At 51.6% G+C, this 22,318-nt stretch overlaps 9 protein-coding genes across 9 annotated transcripts; 6 read left to right on the top strand and 3 right to left on the bottom strand.

Annotated features, from left to right (window-relative positions):
- Window positions 1–422: 422 nt before the first annotated feature.
- A1O5_13119 (acid phosphatase) lies at window positions 423–2,379 on the top strand (the record flags this gene model as incomplete). The annotated part of the gene is made up of 3 exons (XM_007753686.1): window positions 423–560; window positions 647–828; window positions 912–2,379. 3 exons carry the CDS (start codon window positions 423–425, stop codon window positions 2,377–2,379), a joined length of 1,788 nt encoding a protein of 595 aa, XP_007751876.1.
- A 1,191-nt stretch (window positions 2,380–3,570) lies between these two features.
- A1O5_13118 (uncharacterized protein) lies at window positions 3,571–5,418 on the bottom strand (the record flags this gene model as incomplete). Its single annotated transcript, XM_007753685.1, has 1 exon — window positions 3,571–5,418. The coding sequence occupies one exon, from the start codon at window positions 5,416–5,418 to the stop codon at window positions 3,571–3,573; it is 1,848 nt and encodes a 615-aa protein (XP_007751875.1).
- Window positions 5,419–6,678: 1,260 nt separating this feature from the next.
- On the top strand, window positions 6,679–7,861 carry A1O5_13117 (uncharacterized protein; the record flags this gene model as incomplete). Its single annotated transcript, XM_007753684.1, has 3 exons — window positions 6,679–7,096; window positions 7,152–7,198; window positions 7,250–7,861. The coding sequence occupies 3 exons, from the start codon at window positions 6,679–6,681 to the stop codon at window positions 7,859–7,861; spliced, it is 1,077 nt and encodes a 358-aa protein (XP_007751874.1).
- Window positions 7,862–8,698: 837 nt separating this feature from the next.
- Window positions 8,699–9,403, top strand: A1O5_13116 (uncharacterized protein; the record flags this gene model as incomplete). The annotated part of the gene is made up of 1 exon (XM_007753683.1): window positions 8,699–9,403. The coding sequence occupies one exon, from the start codon at window positions 8,699–8,701 to the stop codon at window positions 9,401–9,403; it is 705 nt and encodes a 234-aa protein (XP_007751873.1).
- A 2,200-nt stretch (window positions 9,404–11,603) lies between these two features.
- A1O5_13115 (uncharacterized protein) lies at window positions 11,604–14,075 on the top strand (the record flags this gene model as incomplete). The annotated part of the gene is made up of 1 exon (XM_007753682.1): window positions 11,604–14,075. The coding sequence occupies one exon, from the start codon at window positions 11,604–11,606 to the stop codon at window positions 14,073–14,075; it is 2,472 nt and encodes an 823-aa protein (XP_007751872.1).
- Window positions 14,076–14,370: 295 nt separating this feature from the next.
- On the bottom strand, window positions 14,371–16,030 carry A1O5_13114 (tRNA-dihydrouridine synthase 1; the record flags this gene model as incomplete). The annotated part of the gene is made up of 2 exons (XM_007753681.1): window positions 14,371–15,843; window positions 15,902–16,030. The coding sequence occupies 2 exons, from the start codon at window positions 16,028–16,030 to the stop codon at window positions 14,371–14,373; spliced, it is 1,602 nt and encodes a 533-aa protein (XP_007751871.1).
- Window positions 16,031–16,879: 849 nt separating this feature from the next.
- On the bottom strand, window positions 16,880–17,491 carry A1O5_13113 (poly(A) polymerase; the record flags this gene model as incomplete). The annotated part of the gene is made up of 2 exons (XM_007753680.1): window positions 16,880–17,196; window positions 17,248–17,491. 2 exons carry the CDS (start codon window positions 17,489–17,491, stop codon window positions 16,880–16,882), a joined length of 561 nt encoding a protein of 186 aa, XP_007751870.1.
- A 627-nt stretch (window positions 17,492–18,118) lies between these two features.
- On the top strand, window positions 18,119–19,608 carry A1O5_13112 (uncharacterized protein; the record flags this gene model as incomplete). Its single annotated transcript, XM_007753679.1, has 4 exons — window positions 18,119–18,394; window positions 18,462–18,600; window positions 18,650–18,758; window positions 18,810–19,608. The coding sequence occupies 4 exons, from the start codon at window positions 18,119–18,121 to the stop codon at window positions 19,606–19,608; spliced, it is 1,323 nt and encodes a 440-aa protein (XP_007751869.1).
- A 479-nt stretch (window positions 19,609–20,087) lies between these two features.
- Window positions 20,088–21,725, top strand: A1O5_13111 (uncharacterized protein; the record flags this gene model as incomplete). The annotated part of the gene is made up of 1 exon (XM_007753678.1): window positions 20,088–21,725. The coding sequence occupies one exon, from the start codon at window positions 20,088–20,090 to the stop codon at window positions 21,723–21,725; it is 1,638 nt and encodes a 545-aa protein (XP_007751868.1).
- Between the last annotated feature and the right edge of the window lie 593 nt (window positions 21,726–22,318).

The following is a 22,318-nucleotide window of genomic DNA, read 5'->3' as shown; positions in this document are numbered from 1 at the left end:
TGCTTGCTTAATCATGTAGGAAGGTTAAAAAGTCGAATGTTCGAGGTACTGGAAGGTCCTTGTGGGACAGAGCCCAGCAGAAGACAGCGTCCGGTAAAGCCTTTTTGCCGGGCTGGGTGCCGGGATCCGATGTTTAGCCGAAGGGCGCAAGAATTGCAGGACCGAGGAGGACCAGGTAATACTGTACTGGGTACTGGGTACCTACTAGTAGAAGGCAATATTAGGAAAGTGAGTCTTAACTAGGAAGAGGAACTACCCAGTAGCATAGCATAGAATCCGTCATCGGGCTGTAACAACTTTTATCCGTACATGGGTACCCTAAACACACTTTCATCCCAGATGATATCCTTTCTTTCGTCCCGATGATAATATCATAATATCCTCTCCACCTAGGCTAGTCCCTAGTCCCTAGTCCCTCCAAAATGACCTCGATCCAGTTCCGCCCACCATATACCCAGGAAGAGCTCGACAAACTCTACCCCAAAGACCTGGAATTGCGGCTTGTCCAAGTCCTCCTGCGCCATGGGGAACGCGCTCCCGTCTCAGCCCGATTTGGAAATGTGAGTTTCTTCGCACCGATCCATGGCTTTTGCTGGAGCAACTGTAAGCGGTGGCAGTGGCATGTTGCTGACCTCTGGGAGAAAAGGCAGGCTTGCCAGCATACTGGCCCTATTGTAATGCGGCGCAGCGACTGCGCTCCGTCGCCATGACCCCGCAAGACATATCAGAGTGGAACTCTCTACAATGGAGGAGGAGACTCGAGAGGTTTGGCGAAGACGATGGGCCAGTCATTGCGGCTGGACCCAAGGGAGAGGTTGATGGGGTCTGGTACGGACATCCTGATCGATTTACCACCTCCGCCACTCGTAAAGTCGATCTCCATACTGATTCTTTCTGTTGCCATGATCCAGTCAACTGGGCGAACTCACCGACCCAGGCCGGCAAACGACCTACACCCTAGGCACGCGCCTGCGCACCCTCTACGTCGACCAACTCCGCTTCATGCCCTCCCTCATCGCCAATGCCGACCTGATCTACCTCCGCTCCACCCCTCTGCCCCGCGCATTGGAATCCGTACAACAGACGTTCTGGGGCATGTATCCCCTGACATCCCGCACGGCCGCATTCCCAGCGCCGACCATCGTCACACGCACGCCCGCGGACGAAACCCTCTTTCCCAACGACGGGAATTGCCGACGGTTTGCGCAGTTGAGCAGAGCATTCGCCCAGCGCACGGCGGACAAATGGAACGACTCGGACGACATGAAGTATCTGACGAAGCTGATAGGGAAGTGGATGCCTGAGAATAGTGACAAGAAGATTGCCGTGGATTCACACCCGCGTCTCTCGGGGATAATGGACACCATCAACGCAACCCTCGCTCACGGTCCTGAAACCCGTCTCCCCAGGGAGTTCTATGACGCCCGCGCCCGCGAAATCATCGATCGAATCGGCGTGGAGGAGTGGTTTTCAGGGTATAACGAGAACCGCGAGTATCGCATGTTAGGCATAGGGAGTCTAATTGGCGACATCGTCGAGCGGATGACCTCGAAGATTGAGGGGGCGGGCCTCTCCATAAACGAGATCGGAGGGGAGAATGGACGACTAGGCATGGGTCGAGGTGGGGAGACGGGGATACGGTTTGCGTTGAGCGGTTGCCATGATACCACGCTGGCAGGCGTGTTGACAAGTCTGGGTGCGTTTGGCGGAGAGAAGTGGCCGCCTTATACGAGCCACATCGCCTTTGAGCTGTTTAGGGAGAAACACGACCATGGGGATGCAGCAAAGGGACAAACGTCTGATGCAGATTTCCTGACGCCGACGACGCCGGCAAGTCCGGAGCCCAAGAATCAGTCACGACAAGGTGAGCAGGCCGCCGCGAAACCGGGGTTCTTCACCTCCTTTCTGGGTCTGCGATCTCCATTCTCGACTAGCGATTCAACCTTCACCGGCTCGAGAGACGCCTCATCAGCCTCCTCCGCGACCTCGTCGTCAAGTCCGCTCTCCACGCCCTCCGTCTCGCGCTCCTCCAGCATATCCCCTTCCATCCCGCCCAAGGATTTGATAGCGCGGACTCCGCACTCGGAACTCTCCGAGGCCCAAAAGCGCCGGTTGGACGGCTACTACGTGCGGATCCGGTACAACGACCGAGTGATGAAGATCCCCGCCTGCGCGAAGCCAGAGAACAACTACAAGGGCGACGAGTCGCTGTGCACGTTCGAGGCCTTCAAGCGCGTCGCGGACGGCTTCGTCCCCAAGAACTGGAAGGTCCAGTGTGGCCAAAATCTCGACGAGGGCGGCAAGGCCGGCAGCTTGTTGACCGCGCCTGGACTCGATCTCCCCGCTGAGTGGGCGGGGCAGATCGAGGAAGGTTCGTGAGGTTTGGGAGGTTGGAGCACCTCAGATCGCGATGTGGAGTGAGAGAGAGAGAGAGGATATCGGTGCGAGGATGTCGATGATTGAGGGATGAGGAGCAAGGGAGGCACGTTGGATATCCGCCTTACACCTCTCTATCTCTCCTCTCCTCTCTCTTTGTCTCTCTCTACCCCTTTCCATCCCTCTGCTTTCCTCCGTCTACTATTCTCCGACCCCTCTCCTTATTTCCCAGTCCGCTACACCCCCGGCCTCTATCCACGGGGCCGGCTGGCTGCTCACGATCGTCTTGTCTGCGGAGCATTACGGAGCATGGACGTGTTGCGCACCTGGGAAAGAACGAGGGGGGAAAACATGGCAACCAGACTTCATGGAAGTCAAAGCCGCTTGCTTTGCTTTGCTTTGTTCGGGCGAACAAAGACTGGACAGTAAACAGAATAGAACAGAATAGAAGAGAACACACAGAACACGCAAGGCGTAGCATTGCATGACTCGAGTATTTTAGATGAGACAGATGCTGGACAAAATTTTGGACGAGGGTAGGCTAGGCTAGGATACTTACTACATCCTACGCAGGCACATACGAGGAGATAAACGACAGATTGAACGGGGCCACTAGGGGAAGTAATAACGCCCAAATCCATACGCGAGAAATTCACTGATCGACCTCCTCTTCAGTTCTTTTCTCTCTCTGTTTTCTTCGGTTGAGCTCATCACCGACTAGAACGGAGTGGAATGGAAGAACCGTGGAGAGGACTCGAGGTCGTTCTGTGATCCGAGCTGCTCGTTTAGTTGTTGTACATAATAGAGTCTGGAGCGCGTGCTCTGGCATCGGCAAAGAAAGGCGTGAGAATTTCGTCCTTCAGCGCTGCTCCTGTTCCGTCCTTTCGGAGCTTTTCTTCCTGCAACCTTGATCATTGATCATTTCATCGTACAGGAGACGGTTGAATCTCATACTGTCTTTCCCTCCCCTTGAACACCTCGCATGCCGGCTGCTTTGGTTTCCTTTTGTCGCATGGTCTATCTCGCTTTGTTCATCTTGCGTATGTGTTACCCCATGCACCCGCAAGGGTCGATTTCGTTATTTTGATCGCGACGGGCGGTCATTGGATGTGCCTCGCAGAGCGAGTGCACAATGGTGCAAATATTGCCATTGCTGTTTAGAACCAAGAGGCGTATAAGGCAGTCAAGATGCTTTCACCAAGCGTAGGCGTACCCAGCCTGCGCATGCAACGGGTCATCTGCCCAATCTGTCCTTGGATTTGGCGGAACATCAAAATGTGCCTTCTTCTTCGCGGCCACGTTCTCGCCCTCGACTGGTTTCTGCCTGCTGGGTCGACTCGGCGTCTCTATGATCTCAGTTGTTGACTCGTCGCCTTCCGGACCCAAGCTCACGTCCCCAGATAATGGTGGCGGACGCAAAATGCTTTTGAAAACTACCTGTCCTTCGTCGCCAGACAAGTACCCAGCTTCAAATGCAGTACTCGAGGCAAAGAGAAAGGGACACCTGTCAGTGCTGCCATTGTCGGCAATACAATCAGGCAGCCAACAACCACAAAAGTTTGTCGACACTGTATCAATCGGGACCAGGCCGGATGCTGGAGGAAGGGTCTGATGGTACCAAGCATACAACCTAGGGAGTTTGGAGCTTGTGATGACGATGAGGACATGGGGAAGGGAAGGATGGAAGTGAACCTGGCGGATGGAATGTGTGAAGATGAGGACAGTATGCGGATGCGATGTATTCTGTAGATTCCAGATGAATAATGTTCGAGGGGAGGAGCCCAGACACGTGGCGAGCAGTGTATGTGTTGAGTCGACCTCGATCAGGTCGACTTGATCGAGCTCTTGTGACGGGAGCTGAGAATGAGACGTAGAGCGGGGTTGTGAAATCAAGTCGGTGCTAGACGGCGTGTGTGCAACCTCGAAAGTGCCAGTCTGTCGCAAGAACGCTGAGGACATGTCGGTGCTAGACTCCAGCCATAAAAACGTCTTTGACCCTTCAATCAAGTCTGGATGAATAAGTTTCATTCGCGTGCGAGTTCCGATACTGTTGGAGGACTGGTACCGGACAAGCACCTGCTTCTGTCCATTGGCGAGTGTTTGGAGTGTAAGATTGTTGTTGTGCCGATTTGCCCTGACCCACCTCCAGTAGGTAAGACCTATACCCTCCACCTGAGGGGAGAGGGCAAGGTTAAGATCCCAATTGAATGCCGATGAATTAATTTCCAATTGCCTTAGCGTCTGGCCTTGTGCAGTCATGAAGGACACCTTTACACCATATGTTGGTGAGTCAATCACTGCCAGAAGGGGCTGTCCGGTCGGGCACCACGTCAGATCCTGGGCATCTAAGGTGTTGCATTCAAAGGACGTGTACGTCATCTGGTTGTTGTCTCCCAGCTCAAACACGGTTACTCTGTCCTGTGCTTTGTCACGACGGAGCAAGGCAAAATACCTAGAATCTGGTGATTTTGCCAGACTTCTCGGATCCGAAAACTTGATGTGAGGAATATCGTTTCGTTGAGGCTTGGTCAAGGAGAGTACAGCTGCAACAGAGCCAAACTCGAACATGACTAATGCGTGTCTGTGGTTGAAGACGAACTCGACGAGGCTGAGCTTGCCCAGTTGGCCCCCTAGGCCATAATCAGCAAGTATGTTGGACTTAGCGCCTGTCTCGTCGTCGCCCGCCGACATCATCCCGGGTGTTTTGATATCAGTGCTCAGTGCGACAAGGCGTTTGCCGTCTGATAGAAGCAGCCAGGATTGTCCAAAGTCACACTCTGACGTGGTCGCGGATTGAGCCTCTGCAGCGTCGTCCCCAGGGCTAATCATGGTCTCTGGCGACCAGCGGAGGATGGTGCAAGTTCGCAGGAAAGAGCGGGCGCTCTTAGGGATCTTGATGCCATTGATGAATCTCCGTCCTTTGGCGGCCTCACTGAGGTCGACGAGGTGTATTCGTTCATCTGGCGAGATGACCGCCAGCGTTTTGCCATCCGGCGACAAAACTGGGCGCTGGAGGGCTTTCCCATCACTTTTGATCAGCATGGTGTCCGTCAATGACAGAGTCAAGTGATGAAGGATCTTTACGCGGAAAATTACCCAGGGAAAAGACTGACCAGCGCAATAGAAGGAGGGATTTGGGAGAATGCTTGTCATTTATGGGGTTGTGCATCTTACTGTTTCCATCCAACACTTCCATCAAATCTTCCCAGGGCGGTTGCTTTGTCTGCAGCATGGCTTGTTGTTTAAGTCACGGGTAGGTCCTGCCTTGCGTTCAGGACATCTTTTGTTACAGCCGGGTGTAGATATATACGAAGGAGGAGTTACAGGATGGGATGGTTCGTCCGCCACACAGACAACAAATAGCATTGTCGCAGCTGCCCCGCAAACACGATGCGCGAACCGAGACGCGCCGACCGAACACGCGAAGTCACCTGATACGGATGAGTCAGCCCCTTCCCAAATCTGAGCCTCTTATATCCCTCGCGCCCATCCTCCATCCGGTACGACTTATTTCCTCTTTTCGCAGCAGTTCCAGAAATCCAAGACGGAGTTTGAACGCCTTTTGGGAGCCCGGTCACATCCTACACTTTGATTTGCTCTCCTATGTTACCAGGTTTGGCTGAATTACAGAAACCGAGTGAAACCACATCCTGGTATTCGAGCTAAAGAGGTTCGCTTACGCTTCGAATCTCAAAGCTTGTTGCACGAAAGAGATGGTCCCCGATACCACAGGACTTTACTCAGTAAGCCCCGGCGAAGTACGAAAGTACGACATGATTATTCTTGTGGGCCATTAGGTCATGCCACTCGTCTTGATTACTTAACTGCTCCGGCCGCAACAACGCCCATACACGAAGGCAAATTTGACGCTTGGGATACATATTTCCAAGCTCATCGAGATTACTGGCAGTGGCATCGTGAGGTTAAATTCAGTCATTGGTCGACTGAATTACTGTCTACCCAAATCGTTATTTGGTTCCCGATGATGGACACCGGGCTTTCGAAAATCTGAAAATCATTGGTTCGACATCTCGATAGCTTGGGTAAACTCATCTATCTATGCGCCACGCTTTTGTGTCCGTTTACTCCAACATGATTTTTTTGGTACGAAAACAATTAATGATCTACGAAGGGCCAACTTCATAGACGAGCTCCGGAACAACCACGGCGCCGGTCGACAGACGATTCCATTTATTTAAGACTAAGTACTCCCCGGTGATATCTCAATTCGCTATCCGAAAAGCATTTACGGACTTGTTCATTTACATCTTTTGACACCGCTTCATTCTGCTTGACTTGAAAATGAAGACAATCGTGTTTATTGGAGGCACCGGCGCTCAGGGCAGTGCCATCATCAAGACCCTCTCTTCCACAAATGAATACAATATCCTCGCCCTGACACGTAGCACTTCTTCGTCCGCCGCCCAGGAAATTGCCCACCTTCCAAATGTCGAACTCATCGAATCCAATGCATCTTTCGGTTATGACATTGGCAAATTTTATGAGGCTGCTCAACGATCTGACTACGCTTTCATCAACACCGACGGTTTCGCGCTTGGAGAGCAAGCTGAGACATACTGGGGAATCAGACTTTTTGAGTTGTCTGCCAGGGCTGGCGTGAAACATCTCATCTGGAGCGGGCTCGATTACAACGGAAGAAAAACTGGCTACGATCCAAAATTCTACGTTGGGCACTATGAAGGGAAGGCAAGAGTTACAGGTACGAAGCAACCGTGACTCAATTTCGAGCACGTCCTTACTAACTTCTGAGCCAGAATGGATGCGTTCTCAGCCGACTAGTCCAATGGCCTGGTCCGTCATCGTAAGTACTCCTTGTCTTTAAGCCATTGCTAAGGCTGACTAACAATTGCAGAACTCAGGACCCTATATTGAAATGCTTTGGGAGCTTCTTCTCCCAGAAAGGGGCAGCGACGATGTATACAGGTTCAAGCTCCCAGTTGGCCAAGGGGCCATCCCCTTCGTCCATCTGGGCGACTTCGGTCGCTACGCCGCATGGATCTACGCAAATCAAGACGAGTCAAATGGCATGATCCTAGACATTGCCGTTGCTCATGTTTCGGGTCCAGACCTCGCCAAAGCCTTTACGGCTGCCACCGGCAAGAAGGCCAAATACATCGATCAGCCTGCCAAAGAGAACGTTGAGAAACATTTCAAGCATTTGCCAAAAGGTGTGGACACTAAAGTCGGAATTACCTCTGTCAAAGACGAAAACGCTCTCCTGATGACGTTTGGTGAGAACTTCACCAACTGGTGGAACCTGTACCAAAACAGCGCAGACAACAAAGGGGTTATTCAGCGTGACTATGATTTGTTGGATCGTATCTTGCCTGACAGGGTCAAAAGTGCGGAAGAGTGGATGAGAAAAGTTGGGTATGATGGCACGAGGCGTAGAGTGATCAGGTCCAGAGAGGCGGTGTCTCCAGCAGCGTCAGAAGTAGGGAGCAAAGGCGCGCACCCAGAATAATTCCTGACGTGCAGCAGGCATATTACTCTAGAGATTGCAAGAAAAGGGAAGACGACGACAAGAGTACAGATTGTCACTTCCTAATGACAATACCAATCCACACTGCATATCTTCTCCGCTTCCGAGCATTTGATTCTCAGCTCTCCGTACACAAACCCTGTGAGTTACGTAAAACATCTGAGTGCTGTGGCCGTCCCCGTACCTGCGTATTTGTCCAGCAGCGGAGCAGCATTGGAGCAATCTCTGGGACTGGTTGAGACGGTTCCAAATAAAGGGCTAAGAACATCCGTTGGCAGTGGACGATGCGGTATTGTCTGCAACCTTGCGTCCGCCTCCTGTTAGCCAATCAGCCATGGATGAAAGACTTGCAAGTTTTTGGAAATCTCGTCCACTAACAGCGTGTACTCTGCGCGAAAACTTTTGAAAAAAAAAACAAAACAAAAAACACAAGTGGGATGTCGCAGATGTTATTGATGCCTGGATGCGGAAAGTGGGCATAAAGGTTTCCTTCCCTCGCCAATGTGAAGGAGAGAAAGAGGATAAGGGGCTCCGGGAAGGCAATGTCAACCGTCCTCCCAAGCTCGAAACGGCCAGTTCGATATTTTTGACCACGACAGTAACTAATTTGATGGGTTTGTATTGTCTAAGAAGCGCAAAGCTACTGGGAATGGAGACGGCGGCAATACAAACAGCAGCCCAGACACCAGCAACCCAGAAACAGTCATCTCAGGGGGTAAACCCGACGAATTCCAGAAAGTGCTGACGAGCTCCTCATCCAGGTCGAGAAAACGACGGAAGACAACGGCGGATGAGGCGGAGTCGGAAGTGGAGCCTGTCATGCTGTCTGAAAACGAACCCCAGCACAGATCCCAGCGCGGGCCCGAAGATGAATCAGATTCCGAAGACGAATCAGAGTCTGAAGAAGAACCGGAGGTCTTGGGACAAAGTAGAACAGCGAATCAAAGTGATGAGATTGACGACGAGGAAAGCGCCTCCGATGATGAAGACCAAGACGGAAAGAGAGTTCCGGATCACGACTTTATGACTGGTATTCGCGGGTCAGCAGGCCCTCGTCGAGGTTATTCGATGAATCCTAATCGCAGTCCAGCAGTCGTCCACTGTCCAGATGCGACAAAATTACATATCGAATATATTAGAAAGGGCAAATACCACATGATTTGGTTCGGAGGAACATGCAAGGTCCGGGGAGGCCAAAACATGCCTTTCTGCTGGAGCAGACTTCCTAATAATAAGCCAGAGGTCGAGTTTGATTGGCACATCAAAGAACATATTGCGCAGTTGAATCGCTTGAGGAACGACAAGTCTAGGCAAATCACCGGCATTACCATACGGGATTCAACCGGTGGGCCATTTAACACGTACGAGGAGCAATGGCTCGTGGAGCAGGAAGCTATGTGCATCGAGGAGAAGTTCTGGACGAGGGCCGGTCAAGCTTTCGGCCAGCCCAATACAACGAATCCCCAGCAGTTCCAAGGGGCCCAACGGCCGTTCCAGGATCGCCCACTTTCCCGGTCCCATTGACTGCACGGGAGGCCGTTGATCTCATGGATCGGTTCAACAATGATGGGGTCCCCGCTGGTGATGACGCTGGAGATTGCAGCTCTGAAGATTTAGATATGTATGACGCTAGTTGATCGAGATGGATTATGCTATGTCAGGGTTTCTTGAAACTTGGTCAAATCAGAAAAGGATGATAGCAGTGGACGTCGAGGCAGAGATGGAAACGGTTTTTCTACAAGAAGGGTTGTTGTAGTTTGTTGTTGTCGCTTTTGTTATGTTTTTGCAGCTTCCCGCAAGAGAGAAGAGGTTACTTGAATACTAAAATACGCTGCGATCTAATTTCCATCCACAATGAAGTATTTTCACTAGACTGCTCTTAAGCCAGCTGGGGCGGCCTCCTCTAGGGGCCTACGGCAATCGTTCTAGGGGATCTCGATAGATGTCCTTCTTGGCCCTAGGCAATACATCCCGGCAAAGGAGGATGGCCGGATTCCGTTTCTTTGTCTTTGGATCCTGAACCGTCGGTGCAAGCATGCATATATCCGTTTCCGATCCCTCGCCGTTTCCGGACAGAACAAGCAGGTCCTAGCAAAGACGAAGACGAAGACACGCGCCAATCTTACTGATTTTCTGCTGTTTGCAGCGGTGAAGAAAATACAATGCGTGCTGATTTGCAAAGGTTGCGTGTTCAAGCTGAACGCGACTTCGGGAGTAACTGGGGCGGAGGTTAACGGCCTCTGGGTCAATGTGATGAAGCCGCAAGAGTCTCCTCTGTGTTCTCGAAGCAGAATAGATAGAGTGCATATGCTATATTTTCCAGTGCTCAGAATCTCATTACAGACTCCCGTTAGGTCTGGTACATGGGACGGTTGAGATCCTGGCTCTTCGCAGCTGCCGATTTTCTTTGTTTGCTTCCTCTTTCTTTGTCCTACCGCGGAGCAGGTTGGCAGTATGCTTCTAGGCTAGCGGTCAGCGCTAGTTGTCCGAAGCGCGATTAGGAGGCCAAGGAAATTAGAAGGGAGAAATTCATCGATCATTGATTCGTACTTACTATGTAGTTTGCACTATATGTATCCTTTCTTAGTATGGTTTATATCCTGGACTTGGGCGGACGGTAAGATCATCATTCATTCCGCTGGCATTGTCAGCGAAGCTTGATCTCCTCTTTGTGGCCCGCCATATCCAGGCCATATTGCCAGCAAAGGACAATGGGAGGGGTGAAAGTACCGCTGTCCGTGTTGACGGCTTCAACGTGTATGGGCTTGGGACATGGTCAAATGACGCCACGATGAATATCATGGTCTATTGAGGCCTTCAAACGACTCAAGCGCCATGCGACAGTGTGATTCTTATTTTGTTCAGACGTTCGTGGGCTCAGTGTTGGGGACGAAGAAAGGGATGAGCTCACGTCGGATAACTACAAGCCTCCAGCCTCGAGCGCTACGAATGAGATGGGGGCCGATTCTTCATGCTGGATCCGCCACGGGAAAAGGGGCTTGCAGCCTTGTCGATCCGCCAAGACTCTCAACGACATCTTGCACAAACACATCCTTGAGAACGACTACGATGTGGTTGCTTTATATATATTCATACATGTGTAACTGCTTTCCAAGCCGCTTACCACACTACAGTCCAAGGGACAGCTATCAGAGTACAGCAGATTCAAGAACAATCCCGCTTGCAGAGCAAGACGCCGCCGCGTTGGACACAAGAGCACAAAGAAGTTGGTCAAAATCTCGAGACAAAAGATGCAAGGGGTTCAACAACGCCGGAAGCAGATCAAAAGCGCCGGATTAGGAGAAAGAGGAGCGGAGTGGCACTATTTGAGGGCCAATACCGGTAACGGCATGCCTCGCCTCATCTCCACGTTTGTTGTGCTGAGTCGGGATTTGCTCAGTCTTCCTGCCGCATTTCACGCCTTTCGCTGGCAAGATCACGTCTCAGGGATTTCGATACTGAGCCTTTTGAAGTGCTGTTCCTCCCTATTCCGGCACATAGGGCGCTTCTCATATACCAGACGACACAAAGGAATTGGATACAAAGGAGGTGCCATATATGCTGGTTGCATAAAGACCATTGTCGAACGAATATCTACAAAAATGGTACTTAATTGCGGTCACTGGCCAAAGGCCCTGTCCTCGCATTCCCAAGTCCTTCAACGACTTTCAACCACTTCAGCCAACCTACTCATCCATTATATACAGATAGCATATCCAATAAAATGGATCCTCCCAGGAAGAAGACCAGAACTGCTGCCGGTTCTGCACCTGCTAGCTCTGCACCTGCTAGCTCTGCACCTGCCAGCTCTGCACCTGGACCTTCCTCTGCAGCTGGCCCTTCCACTGCCCCTGCACCTGCATCTACTTTTTCCTCTGCCACCAGTCTGCCCACCATTGCCGATCTAGTTGCTAATGCACTTGTTAATCAAGCTGTTAATGCACCTCCACCTCCACCTGCCCCCACAGCTGCCCCAGTCAATGCACCTGCGAGTGCACCAGCCAATGTCCCTGCCCCTGCCACGCAGCGTCAATTGACGGACACAGACCGCAGGCACAGAATCGACGCTCTGCGGGCAAGAATTAGTCCCCACCTTACCGACCGTTCCTTGTTGGAAACGTATCTCGAGGTGGCAGATTGGGATGGGGAAGACGCCTTTGCCTTGTGGAATGCCGACAGGGAAAACATCCTTCGTGGCACTGCCGCGAATCAAGATAGCACAACGTTGAGCGCCATGAATGAAAGTACGATCGCCGCCAGTTTCAATGCCATCCCGGAGCATGAGAGACGGGATGCCGCCCTAGCATTCCGATTGCATTTCCAATCTATATTCGCGGGGGAGAACTTGAGTCGTACAGAAGCAATACTCTATCTCCATTTCCACAGGTGGGATCTGGGCGACGCGCACGACAACTTATCAAACTTGGAGGGGATCCGGCACAGGATTGGGGATTATGACCGGATGCGAACGCCTCTCCCAGAGGAGGTCGACATTAGCGACCTCGTTACCACGGCACAACAAGATGAACGGCTCGCCGAGTTCATAAGTATCACCGGACGGCCCGATTGGTGGTCCCATCGCGTGGTATTACAGGGTTTCGCTTGGGACTTGATTGCGGCTATCTCGTACTGGTTCTTGGAGGGAGTACCTCCTTATCAACCGGAAAACAAAGAGAAACGGAAATCCACCAAAAAGGACCCTGACGGGAAGAAATATGAGTTCGGTCTCCGGGTGGGCATCAATGAGAGGTCATTAGACTGGCCAACGGCAGAGCAATGCGAAGCACAAAGAACGGCATTCATGGACGATGGTTGGGAGGCGGAACCAGACCGATACTCCAAGCCGGACACTTCGGGGGATGCTTCAGAGTCAGATGGGGACGATTCCGATGAGAGCTCGTCAGATGATGACAATACCAACAAGGGCAAGAAAGGCAAATTGAGCGCAAAGGCCAAGGGCAAGCAGAGGGCAGTTTCGGAGTCAGACGAGGACGGTTCCAACAAGGGCAAGAAAGGCAAATTGAGCACAAAGGCCAAGGGCAAACAGAGGGCGGTTTCGGAGTCAGATGAGGACGATTCCAACAAGGGAAAGAAAGGCAAAAAGAGCTTTGTGCCTAAAGGTGAAGGCTTTCTCCTCGCCGTTAAGGGTGACCCTCTGGAACCAGCATACACGGGCTGTCCAGATCCGTCCAAATTCCTTATCGAGACCATCTCCAGAGGAAAGTATGCTTTTAACCGCTTCAGACAGGATGGAAGGTTCATATGGCCGCGCCTTAATCAGAATACCCAGCGAAGGACAGCGAGAGCTTCGACGGGTCGAGTAGAGTTCGATTGGAACGACCCGTCCCACATTCAATTGCTGAATAATTGGCGTCGACAAGCACTTCTTCGAACAGGCCCAAGCATGAGACATGATGCCCCTCAACCATGGTCGAGGGAAGAGGACCAGTTCTTGATCGACTTGACCCAGGAGCTCCATGACGAAATGAGTCAAGATCCGGACTGGACCGCCGGCAGCAAATTCAGAGTCACTACCGCGAAGAAGGCGGAGTGGAAAAGGAGGTTCAATAAGCGGTTCACCGGCACAACTCCACCAGGCGCAGACGAACCACGCACTGACCGGACAGAAGGCGCCATTATGCAGCGCAGAGGTCGCATCAGGGAGCTCATCGAACGGTATGGTGTCAAGAAAGACGAAGGCTACTGGGCAAAACTAGAGATGAGCAAGAAGCGCAAGTGTTCAGAGGGCGAGGACGGGAATGGGGGTGAGGGGGCAGGCACCGAACAGACTACTCTACCCGTAGATGACCAAAATGCTGGTGGCGAGGAAGAGCCCATGGATATCGACGAAAACACTCAACCAGCGCAGACATCGCAACCTCCTCGATATCGGGCAAACCCCATCTTTCCCCGAGCGCAGAATACTCAGCCTCAACAAGCGCAGACATCCCAACCTTCTCAATACCGGGCAAACCCCATATTTCCCCGAGCGCAAGGAATTCCTCTGCAAGCACAGCCAGCTCAACTTCCACAAGCACAGGCAACTCAACCTCAGCAAGCGCAGGTCACTCAGACCGCACCACAAGAAGATGAACAAGCCGATGCAGGGGAGGCCGCCCCGAAGGATACTGACTCAGATGATGACCTCCCTTTGGTTTTCGTACGAGCTCGTGATCGGGGGAGGAGACCGAACTGATGGGCGGTGGGGATGTCACTCCTTTGTGTAGGTGAGTTGCTTGGATATTGACGGCCATTATTCGATGAGTTTGAGAGATGCCAAGGACAGTCGCCTGTCGATGCCACAGCTTGTATTCTTCCGTGTATCTGGTTCGTATTAAAACTTGTCCTGGGTTTCCTACGGAGTTGAAATCCCGATCATTGTGCAAGAGATCTTATTGCAGAGAACAAGACCAAAGCAACAGCGCTCTCTAGATGAAGAATTTAATTGTTGTACAGATTTTGATTGCTGAACACTTTGGTCAATTGTCATATCAGCCGAAGACCAGAGTAGGCTTCGGAAGGTCTTCTCTCGCAGCGTGGTGCAGAGCTTGGTCTTGGCTTTCAAGGTCATCTGCTCTCTGGATCGCACAGTCTTTGCTTTCGGTCGCTTCCCTCGACCACACCGTGGCTCTATCCTTCTTGCTGGGTTGCATCGAACCGAGTTTAATCGCTTCGTCAGGTAACGGCCGAATGTAAGGCTGGCACACCCACCACGGTCTTCGGTATTTCATTTCAGTTTTCTGTCTAGGCGTCAGGTCAGGTTGCGCTTCCTTCGTTACGTCATCTTCATTCGTTGTCTCGAATTTGGCTTGTTGTGAAGCGGCGTAGTCATCAAGGCCTTTCTTTACCGCCGTTTCTACCATGGAGAGAACTCTCTCATATCCATCGATATCCCCACATCTCGTTGTCGCCAACGCATCTCGAATGTCAGTGTGAATAGACACCAGAGGCCTGAGGAGTTGGAACAGGTGCCCTTGCATTGGCCTGATACTTGGATCGAACTTTTGCTTAGGACCCCTTGCTTGCCGTTTGCTCGGTCGAATCTCAAATTTGGGGCCCTCCGCTGTCTGGGTATTTTCTTCGACGTCGCCAGGGACGTAGAGTGGCTTGCGTGTGGGCGGTTCTTTATCGAGAGAATATCGGTGGATGATGTCGAGATACCTTCTGAACACAGCATCCATACGGTATCCTCCTGTATCATCGGCTCCATACCAGTATTCCCGGGGGTTGTATTCTTTTGGCGGGTTGGCGAAAATTGTAGGATCACTGAGATTGCCTTCTGCACTCATGATGCCGTCGGCCCCAGTTGCAGCTAGACATGACTCTAGGTCGCCTGAATTCAAAATATTCCCATTTGCGAAAATCACCGTTTCTGGCGGTAGATGTTCTCGAAGGTACCGTATCATTGACCAGTCTGCAACTCCAGTATTGTGTCCCTTCTGTTCTCTCCGTCGGCCATGCACTGTCAAAATGCTTGCACCCGCGGAGAGAATCATCTTTGCATACTCAAGTGTCTTCTCCCTGGTGTCTAGTATTCTCATCTTTGCCGTCACAGGGACGGTCAATTCTTTGTGCAATTTATTGATCATCTTGTAAATAGTGTCCCAGTCTTCCTGCAGAAAGGCCCCGTAGCGACCACATCTAGCAATACCCTGAGGACAACCCAGATTCAAATCAACTGCGTCACAGTGAGGGGCCACGTATTGTGCTGCCGCTAGAAGGTCATCGGGCTTGTTTGCGCAAAACTGCACAAACAAGGGTCTGTCCAAACTTGGGTTGCCGTCCAGGAACGGTGAAGATGAGGATTTCTCGGTTGAGCGCAGACTGCCTCTGACGGGCCGGAAGTGGTCGTCTCGAAATCCTGCCGTTTCGCGAAACAGTCTTGCGTGTAGCATTGGCGTAAATGCTAAAAGAGACTTTGATCGCTCTTCATCGAGGTAGGATCGAGTGAGGAGTCTCCAGGCCTGGAGAACAAGTCAACACAAGTGGTGAAAGCGTCGAAGACGAAGAGGGAGGACGGACGAATTCTGAGCGCTCGACCATGGGTGCCACGATGTATTTGGGACTGCCGATGCTTTCGTAGAAGGCCCTGCCTGTCAGCTTTGGCGGCGACGACATGCGGCTTGCGCCAGCAGGTACTGTTTCTGTCATGACTTTGGATGGACAAATGTGTCTTTGGATCTGCTGGTACGTGTCCAGTGCCCACCGCAGGAGAGGCCTGGACATGAAAAATCTCGGCGGAACAGATCCAGGCTAGCAGAGCATCATATTGCGCGTTGGAGAAGGCTCTCGTTCAGTCAGGGTGAAAGCCGTGAACCCAGATGATAATTTCGCAAAGAATATGGAGGGGAACCAAAAATAAATAATGGCGCTCAGTGGTCATATACTCTGACGCAATTTTCTCTACGGTGCGTCTTCCCGACCACTTCTGCAGTATTCACAAGCACACAACACCAAACTCCGGGTCTCCCAAGTGCCCCCTTTCCTGTCTTCCGTCAACAGGCGATCCCAGCACCGTCAGCAGCATACGCATGGTCAACCGGAGAAGACCTTTGTATTGATTACGAATAAGGACAACGCCACAGGCGCCCCTTAGAATCCGTCGCAGAGGAGCTGAGCACAGACCACTATCCTCAATCAACAGAGCTCAGATATCTTCATCCCTGTCGAGAGGAACAAACTGCTTGAGCATACTGGTAATGGCGAGTCAGAGGTTCAGATTTGGGCATCGCTTTGAATTTCTGTTTGGTAGCATGGTACACACCCTTCGAATCCCGTTCCGTTCAATACAATATATGACCTCGAAACAAACCATCTCATAAAGCCTCGAGAAGTACTTGTCAGTATGCCATATCTTCGGCACACATGTCCGAGATTTACCCATTTTCTTGTTCAATGCCGCACTGCTGATTTCTAACCGGAAACCCCACGTCAAGCGGTGCTAAAAGTCAGCTCTCTGTTGAAGAGCAACACACATCGAAAAGTTGTCATGTCCATAACTCATGGCAACAAGCTTACGCCGCCATCTTCAGAACGAACATCCACCTTATCACTCTCCTCCGCATTCGTCGACGTCAAGCCGCTGCTAAAGATCTTGTCGATCCGTTTCTCGCGATGCCAGACAATCTCATCATCTCCGTTCTGACAGAGCCGTTTGAAGTATTTGATGCGATGCTGAGGGATCCATTCCTCCTCGGTAGTCTCGGAGATCCATTGACTTGCTGGTATTTCTTTGATACCGGCAAATCGTTCGAGATATCCAATAAGATACTGTGACATGTCGAGACTAGCATCCCACTGAAGTCGATTCAAGACATCTACATCACACGCATGAGCAAGCCATTTTGCAGAGAGCATATGTGGCATACCTTGAGCTGATCTCATCTTTGGCACTGGCACCTCGCTGGGCATAATCGGCTTGTCTTCCTTTCCCCGCTTCCTGTGCTTCGCGTAGTGCTCTAGATCTTGTGTCCTCTGCATTTCCTCTTTTTGTTCTTGCTGTCTTTCTTCATCGATCTCTTTGAGGTGGTTTTCTGCAACACGTCTCAAATGATCGATCGAGTCTAAGGAAAAGCTCGGCATCGGAGCGCCTCCACGATCGTTTCCCGCCATCAGCAATACAATGGGTCAATTCAGTCTGGTAAAATTGATAATTGAGATGGGGATGGGACTTGTAATGCAGTCCTCATATATTGGACTTCCTTGTCGGTGAGCTTGAACTAGCCTCGTTGTGGCGCAGCACTGATGCCCACGGAATGACTCACCTATTACTCTGTACAGGGAGCCTCCCCTATCAACGGGAGCTCATGGAGACACGTTACTGCTCGTTTATGTCGTGGTAGAAGCGTATGGTCATGCCCTTTCGACTATGTTCTACTAGAACGAAGCTCTGACGAAATCTGAGTCATTGTGATCGCGAGGCGTTTCAAGTCGGAGATCAACATCCTCTGCAGCGAGCTAGATGTGTCAGTCTCATCAGTCCCCGAGTCATACTCATTTCGCTCGGACGCATATGGTCTAAGGACCTTCAAAGAGTTTAAGTACGGGTAGACGGTGAGACTTGGACGTAGTGAGGAACGATATGCAGGAAACACTCATTCCCGAGAGTTCGCCGTTAGCTCGGCTAAGAATATGTACCAGCACGAGCCGCTTTTGTCATATCAACAACTCTCACATAATAAGCTACGCAGTCGTCCTTCAAGATGTTGAGCGACTCGACTGCAGAAGGAGCTTGAGACTATGCCCTTGGGTCGCGGTGCCAAATCCCCTCTCAGAATACGAGTAGGACATGGTTTGAAAGTACCAAGCTGCGGCTCTCGGAGATGCTTGAGCCAGTTTCGCGTTATCGAGCATGAAGTGCGCGCCCAACATACGCGCCACTGGCCGAGAGGCACGGAGATCGGCTATGAAAATGCCCTGAAGCTCTCTGTCAAGCAATATATTCCCCATGACCGCAAGAACCCTATGCCTAGCGACGTCACCTTTATCGGTGCACATGCCAACGGATTTCCCAAGGTTAGTGCTCTATTTCGACTGCTTACAGCGCCGCCCGACATGTTCCCATACCTGAGACGATCTCTAGGAGCTATATGAGCCTCTCTTTGATGATCTGTACAAGAAATTGAGGTCGTTGGGAAGAGGTATCCGTGCAATATGGATTGCCGACCTCGTTCATCAAGGGAAGAGCGCCGTCATCAATGAAAGGGCCTTGGGTAATGATCGTATGTTTGGCATATGTGGAACATTCCGAACCTTGCTGACGGGTGACAGCGAACTGGTGGGATGGCGCTAGAGACCTTCTCTTTCTGATCAACCAGAAGCAAGATGAGATGCCTCAGCCACTTATAGGGATTGGGCACAGCATGGGAGCATCACAATTGTACATTCTATACCATAAGCGGAAGAACGCAGACCACTGACTATTTTTCAGGGCGCAGCTTTCACTTCTTCATCCCAGACTGTTGCAAGCTCTGATTCTCATTGATCCTGTCATACAAACCGAGAATCCCAGCAAGACGTTCGCCAAGCCATCAACTTACCGGCGAGACATCTGGCCATCCCGTCAAGAAGCCCGGTCAAAGTTCGCGAGCAGCAAGTTCTATCAGGCCTGGGATCCAAGGGTCTTTGAAAAGTGGGTACAATATGGTCTCCGAGACCTCCCCACTGAACTCTATCCAGAGAGGGACGAGAGCAAAGAGCCACAGGTGACCCTAACCACGCCAAAATCTCAAGAGGTATTTTCTTATCTGAGGCCAAAATATAACGGCACACCCGGGATTGAACCCGAGAAGGATCGGGCCGTATATGGGGATATGTATCCGGATGACGTGGAGCCAGGGTATCCTTTTTATCGACCTGAACCGGCCGAGATATTCCGCCGGCTTCCTGAGCTCAAGCCGCCCGTTTTATATATATTCGGGGAGCACTCTGAGCTCGCAACGCCGGAGCTAAGGAGGAAGAAGATGGCGAATACTGGCGTTGGGGTGGGCGGGAGCGGAGGGCAAGCTGAAGGCCGAGTAAAAGAGATTGTTCTGGCAGACTGTGGCCACTTAGTCCCTATGGTAAAAGTCGAGGAGTGTGCTGATGCTGCGGCTTCATTTGCAGTTGCGGAGGCGTCTCGCTGGGAGGTCACGAAGGAATGGCAGAGGCGTTGGCTGCAAAAGCCTAGGAGTGAGAGGATCGGTATTGACGATGAGTGGAAAAGGATGATTGGTCCGAGAGAAGCGTGACCATCAAGAGAGAACTTCCACAAATTTAAGCAAAGATGAAGTTGAGCTCACTGGTATGCGCACTCGCTCGGTAGATGACGCAGCCTTGCACGACAGCCACAGCCTTGTTGTTGCGCCCTGAAGATTCACCGGACAAACAGTTTTTCCGTGTCCGCGAGTCGCCCGCCGCATTCCGTGTCTACTTTCAAGTTTTGCACCTTCGCGATGTCCCGCCTCACCATAGTTCCAGTACACGACCGCATTACAGCATCAACCGCGCTTTTCGAATCGCGTAAGCCATCATGGTATTCTTCGCAACCATCTCCATGTTAGCATACGATTTTGACTCTCGAACAGGTTTACAACTGGGATCCTCACCGAGATGTGCTCTACAAGCTCTACATCGAGGACAGAAAGGTATGTCAAAAGCATCGTTCTTATCCGCTGCCTAAGCCCAGAGATCGCGCACAACTAACAAGAGTCAGTCCCTCGAGGAGATTATGCAGTACATGCGAGACGCCGCCAACTTCACTCCCTCCAAGCGCGCTTTCCAGACACAATTTAAGAGATGGGGTTTTCCGTCGAAACGCAAGCCGTCGTTCCGCGATGAGGACCTGGTGGATCGCGTGAGAGAGCTGTGGGAAGCCAACTACAGTCAACGCAATATGCTCCATACCCTTCAAGCCGAGGGCCACGATATCAAAGAACGAGAGCTCATGCGACTGCGCGCTAAGAACCGCTGGCTCATGCGGATTCCCAACGGCGCCAAACAGACGTCCGCCGATGAGGCAGAAGCCCGTCTCGAAGGCCAGCTGATCGACGCTACGAAGAATGACGAAAGTATCCCTCAACCCGACCATCATCCCGTCTTGGATGAGCCGCCGCCAGAATTCATGGAGCGTCAGAAGGAGAGACTTCAAGAACTCCAAACCATCAGTGACCAGCGTTGGAAAGACAAGAAACGACGCCGTCGCACCAAGGGGTATGCAGGTCTCCCCCCCGATCCCGCCGGGATGCCACCGCGTTTTCCCTCCGAGACCACACTTGAGGAGAGCAGGGAGATATTGTGTCTTGATGCAAGACAATATCGGGCCATTCGCGATCAATTCCAAGCGATTTGCGAGGAGGAGCAAATCAAGCAAAAGACCGTTGCTGGAACAGAGAAGTGGCAAGCCGTCAAAGATCGGTTGGTCCGTGAGAATGCACTATTACAGGCTGTGATGTGGCAAGACACGTCTAACCTTCAGTCCAAAGAGCTTGCTCTGGACGTCATCTGCACCGATGTTACCAAGCGGATCCGGACCCTGGGTCGAAGATTGACCATTTTAGAGTCCAAGAAGGTGCTTGGCTTGAACCCAGATCAAAGTCGACAAATCCGCAGCGAATTTTACGACATCCTTGAATCGGAGTATTACACCAGTAAACTCGAAATGGGACCAGAGAAGTGGAAGGAACTCAAAGACCGCTGGGTTGCCAACAATTCATATCTTCAAAGCCTCCTCGCACCGGGTGACGCCGACCCCGAGCATAACAGAAAGCGAGCTGCAATGGAACTCTTGTGTCGAGATGTCATGAAGCGTGTCCGGGACGATCGAGCAAAGAAGAAGGGCACTTTTAGGAAAAAGCCCGCAGAACCTTTGACACTCGGAGCGGACATGACACCTCAACCACCTCAACCTCCCGCGCCCTCAGTGGCTCCTGCACCGGCTGCTGTCAGCGACGCGTATCGAGACGCCCTGCCAGCCAATCCATATAGCGACGTACCAACCACGGCAGCGCAGAATGATTTGTCAGACCTTCAAATCGACCCCAACTTGTTGCAAGTGGCCGACCATCTAGGGACCCCACAAGTCTCGAGCGTGACGCCTGTGTATGTTCGTCCTCACCCCAACTCGACCGTGTACACCTCTACGAGACTCTGGCTAGGTTCTTTGATAGGACGCACTGTTCAGGAACTTCGTGCAATGATCGCTGCCAAGTATCCCCTCGCAAAGGCAGAACAAATCAATGGTATCGAGAAAGACGCCGTGGGCAATGAAATCCCCTACCTCATTGAGGAAGATGACGAATTAGAGGCCTATCTCGACCACGTTCAAGGACGCAAGGCTATGTTCGTCGTGCTGCTCGCGCGGGCTTGAAATCGCACGTGATAGGGTTGGTACTGGTTCGTCAGAGGAGAGGATGTTCATGATGTCGAGGCAGTATTCAGCTCATTGTCTATTCCATGCTTGTTTTAACTAGCAGTCTTTTTTTCTTGGTGCAAAGGGAGGTAAATTACTTCCGAAGCCCGGAGTTCGCGGGGGTGGCGCTTTCGACACGCTTCATGCTGCATTGGCACTGGAAGGGGTGCGTGCGTGCTTGAGGATATGATAACGACATTGGTGACCTTTGCACCATGAAAGGAGGAGTCTTTGAGCTAAGGATCTTTACCTCCTCCGGTATGCATGGGACAAAAGATAATTCGCAGGCGGATAGGAATCCTGTGGAGAGGAGACCAATACGGAGACTCAACATTGTTTAATTGCGCCTGGACCCTTCGTTTTGCAACATGCAACGATTTGGAGGAGTAAGGAGCATACCCAGACGCCGAATGGGTTAGTGATCACGCTGGAGCCGCAGATGCATCTGCCGCGCTGGAGGATCATCTTCATCCCAGATTCATACTCGTACGTCGTGTTTTATGTCGACCGTAAGATCTTAGTTCGGGCACAGACACCGCACCCGTGGACGC

Source organism: Cladophialophora psammophila (assembly GCF_000585535.1).
Source record: "Cladophialophora psammophila CBS 110553 chromosome Unknown aczJe-supercont1.42, whole genome shotgun sequence".
NCBI lineage: Eukaryota > Fungi > Ascomycota > Eurotiomycetes > Chaetothyriales > Herpotrichiellaceae > Cladophialophora > Cladophialophora psammophila.
The sequence above is the reverse complement of the archived record's forward strand: the minus strand, read 5'-3'. Positions and strand labels throughout refer to the sequence as shown.